General features: G+C 39.2%; 1 protein-coding gene across 5 annotated transcripts in view; it reads left to right on the top strand.

Moving 5' to 3' along the window:
• RFX4 (regulatory factor X4) overlaps positions 1–19,249 on the top strand; it is a 102,721-nt gene that overhangs the window by 43,914 nt on the left and 39,558 nt on the right. For 3 of the 5 annotated variants that reach the window (XM_083802560.1, XM_083802556.1, XM_083802559.1), the window contains exons 5-9: positions 7,762–7,823; positions 11,926–12,139; positions 13,022–13,099; positions 15,135–15,298; positions 17,714–17,814. In XM_083802560.1, the coding sequence (XP_083658686.1) occupies positions 7,762–7,823; positions 11,926–12,139; positions 13,022–13,099; positions 15,135–15,298; positions 17,714–17,814 (619 nt within the window). The remainder of the gene's footprint in view (positions 1–7,761; positions 7,824–11,925; positions 12,140–13,021; positions 13,100–15,134; positions 15,299–17,713; positions 17,815–19,249) is intronic. The other 2 variants (XM_083802557.1, XM_083802558.1) reach the window with 1 other exon arrangement.

Raw genomic sequence — 19,249 nt, 5'->3', positions numbered from 1 at the left:
TGCTTTGTTTTTAATAAAATATTACTGACAGTTAACACACCGGGCTAGGAGCTACCCAGTAACTGTTGCACGTGGATTGGTTGAGTAAGGCTTGGTGGTTCTGTCCTAGCTGAACCAAGTCACCGGGGTGGTAGGTCCTTAGGCTTCTCTTTCACTTTTATCTCCTCAGCCAACAATGTTTTTTGTTTCTTTTGTGACCCTGTATGACCCCCTCCTATTTTTTCCAATTGAGCCTTTTGAAGATGTAATCTTCCTCTTCCACACCTGTTTCCCCTGTTCTCTAAGTCCTTAGTTGACCAATTCACATTTACTGTGTAGTGCTGTCACCTCCAGTACCTCCAGTACCCTGCTAATTTCTCGTACGGAGAACTTAGGAACACTTAGTTTTGTCATGATGCAAACTCTTTGCATCCTGATAGAGTTCTTCCCACAACTCCCATATGCCCCCTGGAGGTTAAATACTTTCCTCTTGTCTCTCTTGTCTTTTTTTTTCTTTCTTTCTTTTCCTTTCTTTCTTGCTTTCTTTTTTGCTTTCTTGCCATGTCTTTTGACAAGCAGTAGTAAAGAAGTATTTGAAAAGGAAAAAGAAAAAGTTGACACTTTGCAGGCTGGTTCTTCCTCAGCCTGAGTTCCCTTTACAAAACTATGGCAGCATAAAGAGATTTAACATGAGTTGTATGCTTACACAAATTTCAGAGCCTCTTGATTGCTCCCTGAGTGGCTTTGCTCGAAGTGAAAACTGGTTCAAAATAAATTTATTTCAATAAATAAAGAAGGGAAAGACATACAAAAGATCTGCGATATTGGCTAGGAAAGATCTTTTACATTTTTGAATAATATTTCCACCCTGCCAAAAAAAAAAGGTCTGAGACACGGTTATACTGGGAAAAGAAGTTTGATTCCAATATAGTTTGCTTTGCTCCAGGGCACTTTGAGCTGCACCAGCCAGAGCCTTCTTTTATCACTATGTCTCTATGCCGAAAAGTTTTGCCAGCAGGACTGTTCCTCCAAGCGTAATTAACACAGATTGGATTTACAGTTTCATGCTAGCATAGTATACATTGACTTTTAAAAAGGACAGCCAAGTTAACATCATTGAAACCTCTTTGATAATGACACTCCAATGTGATTGCATTCTGTACTGCACGCACCTGGAAATTGCCTGCTGTGCAGAGGAGATGCATCTCCTGCAGATGTATTATTTCCCCTGTACTCTCAATTTGCTTCCTAGTAGCTTCAATGGTAAGTGTATAGCAATGCCAAATTTACTTGAGTGCTCTCTTCTGTTAGTCTAAAATAGCAAGTGCTTTATTATGGACAATTACTACGCATGGAATTTTTTTTATTAGACTTTTTCAAGGTAATATAGAAAAGAAAAATGGAGCTGGGGAAAAATCAATCTAAAGCTGAGGATGTGGTTTCTGTTATTGCATTGAAGGACCATATCAGTCTGTCAGCACCATCTGAGCAACCTCTGCTTTTCCTTCATCTCTTCTTAACAGCTAATGTTGCTGACTGAAGGACAGTTCATACCAGTATGACATTTCTCCCTGATTCCGAATCTTCCAGGTCAGCCTCCTTGGAGAAGTCCATAATAACCACGGAAGCAAGTGGTCATACTGGCGTGGGGAAGGGTGGTCCTACAGGGTACTCAGAAAGCTTTGTCCCCCTGGTGCTGCTTTACAGATCCCTTGTTATTCCTGCAGCTTGCTGTCTATTGCCTTTTTCTCCTTGAGCTTGGGGAGTAAGAAAACCAGCAAGGACCCCTCTGTTTCTCTAGAGAGACTTTCTCTTTCCCGAAGATTTGCCCTCTAGCAAAGGCATTTTTACAGGCTTTGCCACTTCAAGCATCTGGCTTCCACTCAGACCTTGGGCATGAAGCAGAGTGGCCTCTGGGCTGCTTTACCTCATGCCTTGTCAGCACGTCCCAGAGGCAGTTCGTACAGCACAGGGTCTGCCAGAGTGCAGGGATGCTGGCGCTCAGCCTTTTCCCACAGATACGCTGGGTGTGATGGCAGGAAGCACGCTGGCACCAGGAAAGAGCAGGGGGAGTTGCGCAGGGTTTTAGGTCTGCTTGGCTTCAGCAAACCAGCACAGAAAGTGGCTGTGGCTCAGTTCGGCGTCTGAGTCAGAGCATTCGGTGTTCGCAGCTTTGTTGGAATGCAGAAAGCTGTTTGATCGTGCCTTAGGCTGGATTCCATCTGGCTGGGGGAACTGCTGAAGGAGGATATTGTTGGATGTGGATGAATTTGAGCTGAGGTCTCACAAGCTTTGCTAAAGGATCCAGTTCAGATGGAGTTCCTCATGGAGTCTAATCTCCACAGCAGGCAGAATTGGGCATGGGCATTAAAGAAAGTGCCAACAGCCTAGTCTGACTTGCGTTGCAATATCAGTTGAGATGTATCAGTGCTAAAGTAAGATCTTATCCTATAGCTAGGCCATGATTCATTCCATAAAATGATGAAAGCGAGTGTAGAGAAATGGGAAGGCTGTTGAATCTAAACTGACCAGAGATGCGGGGTGAAGCATACTAAATCTGTACACTATGCTCTTCCTTCTAGGGGTTATGCAAGTAAGTGAGAAAGGAGCAGGGTATAGACACAGTCATGCTGCTTCCCCTTTTCTTCACACAGTTTGGTGGATTTGGGGAACAGGAATGATATTTTGTAATGGACTGGTTTGATCATGCACTTTCCTATCAGTGGGACAAAACCTTTCCTGACCTTTTACTCAAGGTAGTGTGCTGTCAAGCCAGCACCAAGCCCTTTGATCCAAAAGGTACCTGTTAGCACGAGTCTTAATAATAGCAAATGTCTCAGGACAGGGTTTTTAAAAGCACTGGAGCAGATGGGGAAACCCCAGAATGATCCGGGCCAGAGCAGTAACAGGTCAGAGATGAATGACCCTGAAAATTTTACATTTATTATATAAGATTGAGGACATCAGGGTTGTTTTTGTTTGACAGCGCTGAAAATAAGGAAAGCATAGCTCTGTGGGAGTATAATTACATTTGTCGTCACTTCTTACTTTCGTCCTGCCATGGCAAAGAAGTTTAAGTCTGAAAAACTACAATAAATGTGGATAAATAAACCCAGATCTTCTGTCCCTGACTTCATAGAAGCAATGCATGCCCTCTAGATGTGGGATTGGAAACCTGTGTTGAGGTAAATAGAGCCAGGCCTTGTTATAAGTTGTTGTTATCAGAGGAAAGATAAATTATTTTGCTCTATTTGGAATCTCTCTAGAACTTCTCAGAGTTCCAGGTCCTGGAGCCTGGAATCAGTTTCTCATTCTGGCAGTGTTCAAATGCTGTGATGCAACTTAATTTGATTTTATTTCATTACCCTGGGAAGTTCTAGAAGCACGGCTAGAATTATTTCAAACAGAAAGGGAAAAGAGTCATGAAGAATAATGTCCCTCTAGATCAGATGCACGAACAAAATGAGCATAAAGTCTTCCTCTGTCTATTGCCCCCAGAGGAAAATTTAACATTTTGACATAGGGAAAGAGGAAAAAAAGATTTCAGAAGTTTCCTGACATCGCTGGTTTCTTACATACTTATTTGTTAGCATGAAGACAAATGCATGAGATGCTTTTTTTCCCCCTCTGTTTTTTTTGGGATGTCATCTCATGAAAAATAAAAACAATAATAATAAAAAAAAAGTAGAAAACAAAGTTCACAGTTTGGTAGTGAATCAAATAAGGAATGATGGGTCATAATTTAGGAATGAAGGCGTAATAGACGATGCACTTCTCATTTTAAAGCTGAGGCTGTCTGCTCGTGTTTGAATCCCAGTGCTAGAGTTATGAGGGTAGGTGCGATGGCAGAAATTACAGCTGGCAGTAACCAGGATGAAGGAATGCGCCTGTGCAGCCGTTTGCTGGTAACAGGACAGCTCCTGCAGTTAGCCATGGCTAGGGTTCATAGGTTGTGTGGGCTACGATACAGACCTTTACAGAGGAAGTGCATTTTTCTAGTTGTTGCTAATAAAGCGTTCTCTCTGTTTCACATGGGTGCTTAAGTAATTTATTTCACTTTTATTCCACTATTTTAAGAATGACCAAAAATACAAGTAAATAGATATTTCATTCAAGTTTATTTAGACACCTATGTTTCAAAGGCCAAAATGGGGTAAAAATCCTGTTAGCTCCGAGTTCAGTGCAATATATGTTGAATGTTGTACTACCAGCACTGTAATCTCAGTGTGAGAGAAGGATATGAGGCGACTCTTCCCTGCATTCACTTTGGCTGCCACATACATTCAGAGTGGAACAGGTACTGCCTGACAGAAAAAAAAGGATCCCTTGTGTTCTTCCTGTGCCATGCATCAGGATTATCTGCAAAAGGGTTAAACAAATGCAGACCTGGCTCTACGAGTCCACTGGAAAGGTGAAAACTATACATGTGGTGTTTTATAATGTAATGAGTTCTGTCTGGCTCTTATCTGTATGGCATGCAATCGCCAAGAGAACCATGGAGTTGAAAGAAGATAAAGCAGTTCTTAATACATATTTATACATATTTAACCAAGAAAATCATACAAGGTCTTCTATAGGCAGAAGGTGAGAAAAGGTCTTAAGCAGGGCACAGAGGAAAGAAAGGGAGAAAAGAACTGAAGTTTAGTAACTGAGAAAGAAATTGAAGGAGCATTGGTTGCTGAGGCTAATATAGTAGAGGCAGAAATATTTGCATGTGAAACTCCTGGTCTGCATCTGTCTCAAAAACAAAAAGCCAAGTAGCATAAAGTAGTGCATAGAAGTCAAAATTGCCACATAATTTTGATGGAATATTACTTGGAAAATATAAAGCCTGCATCCCTTTACTCAGCAGATTTCATAGGCAGCTGGATTAGTGGTAAATTTGGAGAAGAGTGGGATGAAATTTCAGTTCCATTGAGGGACAATCGTAAAAGTCTCGCTCACTCCCAAATTCCCTTGGACACCACCCATGAGATCTTTTTACCACTGCTTCTGTTGAGAAGCCAGCACTGCTGTGAGAACAGGGACTGGACTCCATTCAGAGGGAGGTCTGAACTGCATGGTCAGGCCTTGCTTCATTTCTGCTTATGCAACCCCGCTGCAGTGATGAAAGGAAAAGGATCCAACTTGGTTTTCAGATCTAACCTGAATTTTTATGTCTGATATCTAGGAATGCTCTCCCCCCATCTTTTTTCAGATGTAAAATTAACTCATTTTCTCTGTAGTCAATAAAGACACAACCAAAATATGGTGTTTTTTACAGGGAGACTTTTCAGGCAGAAAACACGATTTAAAATCAACTTTTTGGACTCTTCTTTTTCCACTTATTTCAGTGTACAATGAACTCCGCTTTGTCCTTCCTGCTCCGACTTCCTCTTTCCTTTCAGGGAAATCTCATTCCCTTTGGCAATATCATTGCATAGGGATTCACATAAGTGTAGACAAATATAAACATTTATATTTAACAGCTAGTTCATTCCTTACTTGACTTGTTTCATTCCAAACACAAACACAAATACTGATGCTCATATGTACAGGCACCCAAGCATGAGTACACCGTGCTATACATAGTTTATGCATGCTGCGTTAGATCAAAGAATCCTGATGTTTTCTTTCAGAGGTTTGCTAGATTTTCTTTTGTAAATTACTGGTAAAGAATATTTTAAGAGACGCAGAATTTTGGCTGTATCCCGAAAGGTGTACCTCATTGTTTAAACATGCTGGATTTAAAAAAGAAACAAAAGAAAAGAAGAAGGATCATCTGATCAACTGCTCTGTTATTCTCCTTTCCTGATCACCTCTGCCCTGGTATGTAGAAATTGGCTGATTTATTTAAATCCCAGGAACTCCCACGGCATATGGTTCATAAAGTAGCATTTACAGTGTGCATTGTAACACTTCATCACTACTAGACACACTTTGAAAGTAATACGTGTTCATATTGTTCCAAAAAGAAAAATTAAGGTAAAAGTAAATCTAATATTAAGATTTACTTTTGAGTCTACTGCTGTAAAATCGACTTTAGGAGAGGAATGGAATTTTCTGAATGACAACTGCTACCAAAAAAAAAAAAAATCCCCTAACCCAAAAAGCCATCCTCAGAAAGTAGTTCTTCAACACTGCCTTTTTTCCCACAGCCTTGTGGAGCCCCCAACCCTGTCTGCAGAAAATGAAAGAGAGAGGGGTGGGATTAATGTGTAATTAAAGGGAATTTGGAAGGCTGAGATGTTGCGGAATGTTAGATCAGTAGCTGGAACAGCATGTGGTGTTCTTTAGGCAGGCTTCATTGAATCCATACAAAAAAAGAAAGAAGGGCTGCTTGCCTGTCTGCTCATTTATCAAACAGCTAGGCTGAACTTTCACAGCTCCACAAAAGTGTTTTACTGTTTGCTGAAGTTTTGCTCCAGAAATTAAAGCTGAACAACCTAGCGAGTCCAAGTCTATGCTGTGTTTTTGACAGAAGCCATGTTGTGCAAAGCTCTTGGAAACCAATGCAGGTCAATTTTTACATGATATGAAAGAAAGCTGATTGTATGTTTGATAAAAAATATTACCAAAGGAACAGTCAAATATGTGACATTGTAATGTCTTTATTTATATAGTACCTTTTGATCCAAATACATGTTCTAGAGCTTTCAGTCATCAATCAGGATTAAATATTTATCACTGTGGCAAAATGGCTCACGGGGAAAAAATCTATATCATTTAATCAAACTTAATTGACATTTTCTTCTGGTTGAACAGTTGTATTCCATCTCGTATGTCTGCTTTCTTTTAATGCTACTTGTTTTCCCCCCCAAAATAGGAAACATTTAGCAATTTATATCATGCAAACACAATTAAAATAGGTTACAAATTAGAAAAGGAAGAAATTTCTCTCATAAGTGAATCTTCAAGGCTTACTGTGGTCTTTTTTGCATGACTGTTCTGCCAGATGAATTTTGCTACTGCTGCAGACCACACTGAGAATCAGGTTCAATCCTGCAAGGTGCTGAGAGCTACCTTCCCAGCAACTCAAGCAGAGCATTTTCATCAGGAGTAGCCTGGTTGACGTAGGATCTGGCTACTGAAGACACGATCTACATTAGTTAATCTATTTCCTTAAATGCATCTGGTGCTAAAGAAGTTTTGTTTTACGGTAGCAGTGTTCTTTTAATCTCAGCTGACAGTGTAGAGTCCAGATTCTTGACAATATCCTGCTGTTCCTGAGATGCACTTGTTTTCCATAGAGAATAAATCGATTATGAGCTGTCTTTACAAATGCAACAGTGAGTCTTTGCTGGTGTAAGTGGTGCCCCTGTCAAATACCAAAATCTCTTCACAGAATCATCTTTTAGAAAAGGGAGTGTTTAATGGCAGGGAAGGACTTTAAAGAACTGTTGCCTCCAAAACTCTCAAAAGGAAAGTTTCCTCTAGTTGCAGCAAACACAAGTTTATTGATCCTGCAACTGACATAAATAAATACCCAGCCAATTCTAAGTACAATCCTTGTAATTTTAGAGGTAGAACTGATCTTAGATTTTAAGGACCTATGTTCTGCTCCAGTAACTTCAGAAAGTCTTTATTTAAACTGGTGGTAGTTAATAGAATTATACTGAATTTAAAAGCTTATTTCTCTTTTTTTCAGTAATGGAAAAAATGAAAAGCTTTCTTCTGATTTCCCCTTCCATGTATTTTGGTGACATAGTACTTTTTTTTTTTTTTTGGTCTTTACAGTCTGTAATAAATTCTTATCAAATGTGCTTTTCAATTTTTTCTAATATCAGCTCTATTCATTTGCAGATAATAAGGCAACAGTTTCCACAGCTAACGACAAGGAGACTTGGAACCAGAGGCCAATCAAAGTAAGCAGTGTATGGTATACTATCATCTTGCACAGGGCCCCATCTGGCCCTGGCTTTACTGTACTGAACATCAGGGAATGATTTGTCCAGTTGGGGAATTAAAAACTAACTTCGATGGAGGTTCCATTGCAGTTTTTACATTGTCTTATTGATTCAGCAGTGATAGTCCTGTGTAGGTAGTCTAATGAAGATCTTTTACTGATTTCATTGCCAATATTTTCCATGTTGTTTCTATAATTCTTCTTCTCAACTCACTTTACACAACATAAAGGGCATTCACACCTAGCACTAGTAGAGCTACTGTTGGAGGCTGGGAAATGACAGCTGGTTAACATCATGTTTCAGTTTAGAGGATAAGTGGCAGAATGCTATGGGGGTTTTAGGTAGAATTATACATTGGTCTAAACTGAAATTGACCATAAACCTGGATTTAATGACCATTTTTTGCTGTGTAATGAAATCCAAAGTATCTTTAAGTGATCAAAGAATAAGTTTATTGCCTTATCCAAAAGATGGTACCTCTGAAAACAGTTCATCGTAATTCCAGAAGGAGAAATAGATTCAGATTCACTCCTTCTTCAGCTCTAGGAGTCTCTCAGAGGGGCAAGATACCTTTGATCAACTGACCGAAGGTGACTTGTGTCTGTAAAAGCAACGTCTCTTTGCTCTCAATGAGGCTAAAAATCAGTGAGACTTAACAGCTCTTGCATTTTTTCCCCTAACCTGCATGCCTATCAGAGGGGCTTTCAGGTCACATAACTCTTCTCATGCCATCTTCGCAGTAGTTCTGATTCCTATCTAGCAAGTAAGGAGTTTCTGTGAACTGCTCTGCAAAATCCTTGGTCCCTGATAGTCCCTGCTCACCCCTGTGAGGAGATCATACATAGTCACTCATATTTCACAGCCTCAGTAGGTATAAAATTGAATTCTTCTGGTCCAAAAGATGATAACTACATCAGTAGTTAACACTCCAATTATTATGGCATACAAAGGAATAATTTGATCCATTGAAGAGGAGAGGTATAAACACATTCACAGCATTACCTGCATAGTGTACTTCTTTACAATAAATACACTCCTTGCTAGACCCAGCACAGCTACAACTGAGCTCTGGTTTTGTTTTCATAAACATCTGATGCATTCCAGTTAAACATTATGTAAATAAATTACTTTATGCTTTAACACTTCAGTCCCTTTATCACCAACTGTGCTGACCAATTGCTGCCAGTCAATGATTTTCATTCCCCTTCATTTCTACTGCCAAGGAAATTTGGCCATGGAAGTGGTTAAGATCATCTGATTTCATACTGTTCTGCCTTCAGTCTTTTTATAGCACTGCTAACTTGTAACATTGCAAAGTTCAGAGCTCCAGTGGCACTATACTCTTGGTCATCAGTTGTGAGGCTTTCTCTTTTGCAGCTGGGTTTATTGCTGTAAGCATGCAGATGGTCTCTATCACACTGAGCTTAAAAACAGTTCCACCACAGGTGAGGCATGAGAAAGCATCTAAACATAAAAGTTGATTTCTTTCTGTCCTGCAGCTTGAAAGTCTCCAATTATATATATACACAAGGAGTTACTTAAGCTGGTGGAAACTATGTGGTGTGAAGGGATTATTCTTTCTTTAAAGGAGTGCTGCAGGTACTGGATCCATGAAAGGAAAAACTATTCAGCTGTTTACTAAAAGAATGATTGCATGGCTTACGTGTTGTTCTCTTACAGATCAAACTTTCAAGCCCTGCTTATTGTATTAAGGGGTGTTTCCTTGTTGTTGTGGTGGGTTTTGTTTGTTTGTTTTCTCTTAGGAATACAGAGACGTGTTCAAGAAATAATCTTTGTGAACTGCACTAATGAATTTTTGCCTTTTAGGATGTTACAATTACTTAAGGAGGAAGCTGTCTGGAAAAAATTCTGTGTTAATTTAGCTGTTGCTGTCTGCATGATTTCGAAACTAACTGGAAAACTATTTTATGTAGTGTACTACCAAGTGAAATATACTGGACAGGGAATAATGCGTAGTGACATTCTATTACGTTTCTGAGTCTTTCAGTCTTATTTTTCTTTCTTTAATTGATTTAAGGGGAAACTTGATATAAGAGACTGACCCGTGTTGAAGTTGTACAAACCTCTCAGTCTCCCTAGAACTTTTGCTGTCCTGCCTGCTGTGACCTTTTCCTTTTTCCCTTTCCCTCAGTAATTTGTGGTAGTAGCTCCCAGTAGCATTTCCTTTCCTCTTCCCCAGCCCCAGACATACCGCTGAGGCTCGCAGGGCAGATGTAGGTAGGCTTTATGGCTGTTACACACAGTGTGTGTATGACAGCTGCTAGAGACCAAAGTGGGGACTTGAGCTGCAACCTGGACTTGTTACTAGTCAAGCTAAAAGGCCAAACTTCTACATCTGGTGTTATAGCCTTTTATATTCCATGTAGCTTGGCAGAAAGAGGGTCTTGTCATCTATCTGTAACAGGGTAGGACTGTCTGGAGCCTGGCTTCTGGTGTGGAATATGCATTTTGGTCTAAGCCCTGACAGGCAGATTTGGAGCAGATAGCGTGGCTTTCTGAGGTACTAAAGACAGGAAATCCCATTCATATCGTGTCAGCTTTTTTTTTTTTTTTTTTTTTTAAATAAATGTCACCTGGATTATTCAATATTGAGCTCAAGATAGCTTTTATTTTTAATGGATGATAAGGAACATCCCAAGCGGGCATGGTTAGGGAGCAACATACAGGAAGGTCCCTGCAACTCCCCAGGCCACCTCTCAGCCCATCTGTGCTGGTAGACAAGATTAGGGCTTCCAGCTATTTGCCACTACTTTCGGCTGGAGATTATGGCATGTGCTGATTTGTGGGTGAATGACTGTGAGTGAATCTGCTATAGGAAAAAAAAAAATCACCTTAGTTTAAGCTGCCATCATTTAGATACTGCTCTTTCACTGTTTTAATTAATGACTTTATTAAAGCTGGATGATTTTACCTAAAGCAAACTAGGTCCCATTCAAGTGAACTGATGTGCTGGTGGCACTCTGAAATCACTCCCCAGCAACTGTCTGGAGAGGATGACGAACACCTGGAGATGGTAACCTCTCCTACCATCATAGCTGGATCCAGAAGTGAGAGTTTCACTGTGGTCTGATAGGCTGTAAGGAGAGAACTGGGAGGTCATTGAAAACCCCCTTTAGGAAAGTAGGGTCAATCAAAGGTACAAGAGCAAGACAGTTTTATGATGCCTTTTCTAACCATTAAAAATTTAACTGATGTGTTGGTCGTGCTTACAGCTGAGAAAATGAAGTAAATATTAGCAAAAGTATGGAGTGAATAAGATTGTATTTGCTGCTTTGATGCAAGGGCTAGACAGGATAATCAGTGCTCTCATTAACACCCATAATAAAGCTAAGCCATAGCACAAACTTGTGCCATAAGGCCACCAATCCATTCTTGTAGCACAGCCACACCATGCGATTCCCACTGTGCTCTGCTCAGGCAGAGTTACAGTGCTGTGTAGTATCCTCTGCTGGTCTAAGACCAATGATGATGCTAAGTTATTAAGCAAATAATTTCAAACTGTACATTTCCTAGTGTTCATTGCTTTCAAGCACAAGCTTCCCCCACCCCAACGTGTTTTCAATTTTTCAAATGTTTCTGATAAGCTCATTTGCAGTGAAGACTTGTGCTACTCAGGGATCAAAACAGTCTGAGAATCAGGGAGCTGAAACAACAGAAGGGCTTGTCCAGAGGGTCTGTACCTCTGCTTATTGCTAAACTAAAAGAGCAGCTGCACAGCACAGCCCTGCCAACAAGTAGCTTTAGGATGCTTTTTTTAATAATAAGAAAAAAATAGAAGTCTGTTATTGTCCTGCCCTGCAACAGTCAGTTTTATTAACTCTGAAGAAAGCTCCTTTTACCACAAGAAAAGAAATTTGAAAACCCAATCAATGTATTACCACAATGTTCTGCTACTGAATCAATGCTTGTGAATAATAAACTATCACAAAGTCTGTTTTGCTGTAGAAATTATTAGCATTGTCAGTTTCTCTTACCCCTGTATTTTTTTTTTGTACTTTCAAACAATCCACTTTTTAAAATGTACATCTCTATGTATCAGGTACCACTATTATGGAATTGCAGTGAAAGAAAACTCCCAGTATTATGACGTGATGTATTCTAAAAAAGGAGCAGCCTGGGTCAACGAAACGGGAAAAAAAGAAGTAACCAAACAGACAGTGGCGTATTCACCACGATCCAAACTGGGAACATTACTGCCAGAGTTTCCAAATGTCAAAGATCTAAATCTGCCAGCCAGTCTGCCAGAGGAGAAGGTAACACTTTGGAAATATTTTCTCGGCCTGTCTTGTTTTTTTTGTTGTTGTTGGTTTTTTTCCCCTGCTCTGGATGAAGACTTTATCTAATATATAAAGACTTTAAATTAGATTGAGTTTAATAACGCTCTGACTTTATTTATGAGGGGCTTAATTGCTTCTTATAATAGTACGAAATATCTTCCCTTAGCATAGGCAGCTGACTCTATCAGCTGTACAATGTCTAAAGCCTATGCACAGTCTTCTTTTAAAGTTATATTGCATTCAGCAGGAAAGGTTTGAGGGTAACCGGATAAATCACTAATTACTAGACCCCAGATTTCTGTTTTAGCAGTATGTTATAGTTCCTTAATTTCTGAACCCATTTGTTGGCAAACTGAGAAAGATTTCTGATGCTTTCTTGAGGGGAGAGAGACTTAATGCATTTTGTATCCTTCTAGGCTGCAAATTAAGAGAATCCTATCTGCACATATGACAAAAGTGCTCTGACTGCTCTTGGCTGAGCTTGCTAGTTTTCTGATGCTATTCACATGTGTAGTATCAATGTAAAGTGGACAAAAGAATAGGGTTTTATAGTTCTTTATGTCCTAATTAGGGCCACATTCTTGTCTTTGATCTCACTGAGGCTTTTTGCTCCTCTTACATTTGAAGAATCCCCATTGACATAGAAAAATCCATGAATTCAAAGGGAGAATTTACTTTTAAGAAGAAAACTCATCTTAAAGCTAATCTAACTATACTCTGATTTCATTATTTTTGCAATTGTGCATAGGTAAGATAAGAAAAATCTTACTTTTTTGTGCTCTATATTCTGATAGTTTTAAAAGCAGATTTCTTAAAGTAGAATGATCTTTTGTGTGTCTCCCTCTCATTCTTTTTCAGGTTTCTACCTTTATTATGATGTATAGAACTCACTGTCAGAGGATACTAGACACTGTAATAAGAGCAAACTTTGATGAGGTATGGTTAGAAGCTGCAGTTGTAGTTTAATGATACATGAGGTATTAATGGATCTGAGAGCTTATTTTGAATATGATATTACAACCTTATGGTTTTATGGTGGCTAATCCTTTTCATGAATAATGAACAATAGCTATACTTGAGTACATAATATGTCAGTGATAGCATTAAATCTCACTTATAACACTATGCGAGTTAGAGGAATGAAAGCAGTGGGAATGTTTTTGTCTCTCCATCAGGATTAAGGTAGCAATATCGCCTTACAAGATGTTGGACAATCCAGTTCTTACAACTCAGAAAGTGTGTCCATCACCACTTTTCTAAGCTTTGTGTTTGAACTGAGCTCTGTCTGAAGAAATTCTTCCGAGCGTTCAGCACAAACCCAGGGCAGGTGCCGCAGCCAAAATGGTAGCAAAAGGTCTCTACTGGTCTTTTAACAATGGGAAAGGAGTTGGGGGACCTAAAGCTCCCTGGACACCCCAATAAGCCTGTAGCTCAAATTTCCAATTCCTCAGTTGTAGTGTAGTACAGCTAGGAACACACACTGCTCAGCAGTTGTTACGATCCATTAGAGATGGATAAGATTTGTTCCTGCTGGATATCTGACTGAATCTGAGGGTTTTCTGGCAGTGCATGCATACAGCCGTATAATTAGAGCAGAATGGCTACAAACATCAAACATTACCGGAATGCAAGAAGTTTTGTATCACACGTGCAGAAGGCCTCTTTTTTGGGAAAGCAAATCTGACTGTAGAGGTGCTGAGGGCCTGATTCAAATATAACACTCAGCTTCTGGAAAAAGTCAAAGGAAATGGGTCTTTTGACTGCCTTCTAAACAATGGCAAGGAATTCCCTCCTTTTTCCCATCTCACTGCTTAATTTTCACATTATTTGGATTTAAATCTGCAGCTCTTTTAAGTCATTGCACCCAGGCTAGGTGCTTCCATTCAAGAGAATTATTTTTTTAGTATTATTTTACATCTTTTCACATTTTCTAATGTGTCTCCCAGATTTACTCCTAGCCATGTTTAAATGGGAACCCAGAACTTTAATATAATAATTAAATCTGACATACATCTTAGGGAAAACCAAACAAATCTCCCTTCCCTTCACTCCAAGCCAATTGATTCATTCACATATACAGGAAGTTTTGCTGGATCAGTCTCTGAATACTTTCTTAAGAGCAGGATATTATATTTTGCTGGGGAATCTGTTTGTCAAGATCAACGATGGGGAAGGGGCTGAGAAGCAAAAATATGTAAATGGCAAATATTTCTTACTGCACGTAGTACAGTTATGTATTTCAAGACAGATTGTGTGTGAAAGGTTTTAACTTTTGCTGGTGTTCTGACCCCTGTAGAACTGACTATATCATTCACTGAGTAATGCCTTTATTTCCTAAATTAAAATTTTCAGAGGCATATTTTGCTGTTTCTGAAATTTCATTTTCTTTTTTTGCCTTTCTCCATTTTTTCTCCACTTTTCTTCATAGCAGAAGAGAGAAATAAGAAATCGTTATGGCTTTTCTTTAGTCAGCACAGCAACAGTTTTTAAGAACTCCAAAGTATAGCGTTTCATTCCAAAATTAAGGCAGAATATGGTATATTAATCCCTGTAAGCCACGTGCTATACTCCTCTCCCTCCTCACACCAAGCCCTAGATGACATTCCTTAGTATAAAGGAGTGGAGAGCAAAGAGAGAAAAAGGCTTGATATGTGGAAGCAAAGGAGTTACATTCATTAGTCGTTGACGGACTGTAAAAATACGGTACCTGTGGGCCTCTCAACTGTAGTAACTAAAAGGTACCCCCTTACCAACCCCGAATGCCTCCTTGCCCTTTGGCTCATTATTCCATTCTGTGCCAGGTTATACTATACACCTATCCAGTTAAGGAACATGCCTTGCCTGTGTTGTATACCATCAGTCTAGCTGTGGGGCTGAAACAAGCTCTATATAAACAGGGTCATTTAAGAAGCGTATTTGTGGCCTTTTGTTGTTTTCACTTAAACGTCCCTGCTTCTTCTCATGATTGCAGGTTCAAAGTTTTCTTCTGCACTTTTGGCAAGGGATGCCTCCTCATATGCTGCCTGTATTGGGTTCTTCAACTGTAGTAAATATAGTGGGAGTTTGTGACTCGATTCTGTACAAAGCAATTTCTGGAGTTTTGATGCCAACGGTACTGCAAGCATTACCCGACAGGTCAGTATAATTGGCAACACTGACCACTTCCAGCTCAGCTGTCTTTGTTATATGTCTTTTCCTTACAAATGACACCAGTTCTCAGAAAGCTGCTTGTTGCCACCTGTTTCCAGTTTAAATCACAGTGTCAATTCAACAGAGCTGGACAGCTGGCACATTTGTGAAGAAATGTTTATATTTTACCAACATTTGTATTGTGAAAAGTGTGACGTTTTGTGTGATGAAGGATAACACTTTCTTTGTTTATTAACATCAAGATGATAGTCATGTCCCAACTTTCAGGGAATATCAGAAGCCTGCAGGCTGCAGAATGCCACATTCCTGTTTTCTGAAAGTTTCAGACTCTTTTCTGCTAGTCTGGTATAGCAACATAACAGGACACTGAATAATAGTGACAAGAGGAGCTGGCCTGGCTGCTCTGTTTGTAAATACTCCCATGCATATTCCAGCACTGCAACCTAAGCATTTGTCTCTGTTTACACTCCTGGAACCCAATTGTTATTCTGCTTGCCAAGAGCAGAAAATATGAAGATCATACTTGTGAAGTCTCAGACATCCTCGATTAATTTAAATTCTATGCTATGATGAACAGTTGCACGCTTATTTTAGGATCACTTTATTAATATTAACAAGTATTTGAGCCCTTTGTTTCAAAACTCACTTTTCTTTTCAAATCCACATGGTAGATCTCATCTGTTCTCTCCCTACCAGGAGCTCATCTGAGTCCAGGAAGTCTTAATTATATAGATAAAGCAGAACAGAGATCAACATTTCACAGCAAAAAGTGTAATCACTGCAAAGTGCAACTGCACTGAGTGCAGACAACATGTTCACCTCTTTGATTTTCCTAATATAAGCATCAGGAAACTTTCTTTTTCTAAATATCTCTATTCACCTTTAGCGTTGTTTGACTGATGATTTTTTGAGGTTGAGTAATTTGTTAAGTTTATTGCTCTAAGAGTTTATTATTGGTGTTGTATATTTGGCCTTCAAGATTTTGACACAGCTCTAGTTACAGCAAATGTATTTAAGATATCATTCTGCTCTCCTAAACTGGTGAGCTTCATTCACACTCTATGACTGCTAAAGTACAGGCAAAGTATTTTTTCCATGAGAAACCTGTTATAAGCGTGGGCTTTCCTTGATAAGACATGTACGTTTTTACAGGCTTTGCCCCTCACCCCCCTAAAAATCTATTTCATTGGAAGGATTAAACAGAACAGCAGTCCTTTTCTCAAGCTGCTTAGTTCTTTCATAGCAAATAAGGAGAGACTTGAGTGTGAATATAGACTTTTGTAATGCATATAAAGGGCCAGATTGTGGCTATTAAGCCATAGCCTGCACTGGAGGGGGTGAAGAAGGGTCTCATTGCAATGGAAGCTCCTGAAGGAAATCTTGCTGACTCAGCCAGAATCCTGAGGGACTTCCTGGGAATGAATGTTGGCTATACAAAAAAAAAAAAAAAAAAAAAAAAACCAACACTTTTTAGTGGGTGCAGCAGTTGTCATCCATCCCCTGTCCTGTTAGGTGTCTGTATGGAGCCGACAAGGCCTATGGCCACAGTTATTTTACCACCTATGTCTTCAGTGCAACGTATGTTAGGAGTACAAACAGAAAAAGCTACCTGGCAGAAAGAAGGAAAGCTCCTTGCATCTTTCTGTTGTGTATGTATCTTGAGCATTGCGAGAGGCAGTGCCGCTCAGACTGGCAGAAACAACTGTTGGGTTCCCCTCCATCGTACCCTGAACTTTTTCTGGAAACTGTTATTTTATACTGAGCAATTTACAAGAAGAAGGGCAGAATGAACTTGCCTCCAAGTTTAGAAGGAAATGATGGGGCCATCCAGGAAAGAGTTATAAGGAAGAAGAGGGAAATCTCATCTGTCTGGGAAATTTTCTGTCCTCTGTAGAGCTAAGCAGGCAGGTCCTGCATCACCCCCACGCTTGGTCTAGAAATTCCTGCCCATCACTGCCACCCACTCACTACCTTCAGCCTGCAGCATAGCTGGTTACTGCTTCACTTACATGTCCCTGTGTCTATTCATATAAATATGGGCACAGCTGACCTGAGATCCAAAGCTTGTTCTATTGTCTTCTTTAAAGAATTGTGATTTTGTGGTTTTGTTTATACAGTGGGAATTATTTTTTATTTCACGCTAAAAATACCATTTATAAGTATCAATATAGTGCAGTACAGAGACTTTGATGCTTTGTGAGCTTTTCAATGTGGTGTTATGTTTAACTTTTCCTTGAAATATTTTCAGAAGCCTTTCTTCATGCCTACAGACAACAATATGTTCAGCAACTCTGCAAAACAGTGAGGTGTCAATAAATGACCCATAGTCTTTACATGTTTTCAGATTTTATAGTATAAAGCACAGAGTAAGTGCTTTGATGTAGTGATTTCTCTTTTCAGTTTGACGCAGGTGATCCGAAAGTTTGCAAAGCAACTGGATGAGTGGCTGAAAGTAGCTCTTCACGACTTGCCAGAAAACCTACGAAATATCAAATTTGAATGTATGTATTGACAAATCTCTCCTGTTAATCTGAGAAGTATATAATGTTTATTGATGACAAATTAATTGGAAGTACAACTAGTGTTCTTTTAAGAATTAAAAACTGACAGCGTAAAAATCTTGCATTCACTTACAATCGTCATTTGGTCCTGAAAACCAGTTTCATTTACCACTGGTCAAAGGCACTGCTCAAAGTGAGAAGAATTGCTTTTCCTTTCATGTGGGTTTTGATAAGAAATTAATTTTGTTGATAGTAAGCAAACATTAGGGATGATATTAGGCAAAGAAAATTATTAAACAAACCTTTAGGCTAGCACAATTTGAATACAGCTTGAGGCCCTTGCTCAAAAAAGTGCCAGAGTTAAAAATGAAGGAGATCAAATTACCCTGTCACCACAGGAAAGGGCACTAGTCCTATTCAGACGTGCTTTGTAGATGCCTGCAGTGCACATCACCTATTGATAAAGCCTGCTTTATTTCACGGCTCTCAATTCTTTGCCTTTCATGAGCACTAAATTCCACACCACAAAGTTAAAGGGAAAAAAAAAAAAAAAAACTAATTTAGGAGAAGGATTAACTATTTTGATCAGCACGGAAAATTAGAATTATATTTTACTGAGAACACTCAGAATGTAAATTAGCATAACTCATTCTAGTTTGTTGAGTATTGTTCATTAATTCATTTTAAAAGTTACAGAAAGTCAGAGCTGAGAATATGCTTTATCTTATCTTTGTTAGTTCAAAAATATCAAGAATCTGCAACAGTAAAAATATTTTCTAGTCCTGTAGGGAGAGAGAGAGAGAGACGATGAGTTTTCCAGTCATTCTTGAACTGTACTCTTTAAGTGCGTCTATGTACAGTACAGAAAGAGCACCTACTCTGTCACTACATCTAAGGCCTGTTTGGATGGATTTGCAGGCCTTCTGTGATTTTATCATTAGGAAAAACCTGAGTGCATCCTAGTATATACATGAGACTTTGTCACTTCTGCAGTCAGATCATCTGATTTAATCTCCTGATCAGAATTTGTGAAAGTGTATATAGCCAATGGAAGTACTGACAGAAGTAACTGCAAGCCTTGGTCATATTTGCAGCTCTTAAGTCACAGGCTTTAGACAAAAGATACTCAATAAAACATTTTAAAAGCCCAGTTTCCAAGTACTGGAAGTATCCTAATACAAGGTCCATATCCCCTTGGAAAAAGCTAAAATAAGAGTGGAGAACTGGCAAGTACCTCCTGGGCCCTCTTTTGCCATAGCATGTTAGTCATCATGTAATCTCTTTCAGAAGCTTTGATCAAACTTTACCTGAAACTTTTAAAGATTTTAGCTCCTACTGATCCAGTCAGAAGACTTCCCCAAAACCTGTTTGCAGTAAGACTTAAGAAACTTTTCCAATTTTCAAATATAATGTCACTATCATTACCTTATGCCCA

Source organism: Anser anser, assembly GCF_964211835.1.
Source record: "Anser anser genome assembly, chromosome: 1".
Classification (NCBI taxonomy): Eukaryota; Metazoa; Chordata; class Aves; order Anseriformes; family Anatidae; genus Anser; species Anser anser.
Note: the sequence above shows the minus strand (reverse complement) of the source record. Positions and strands in the feature narration are given on the sequence as shown.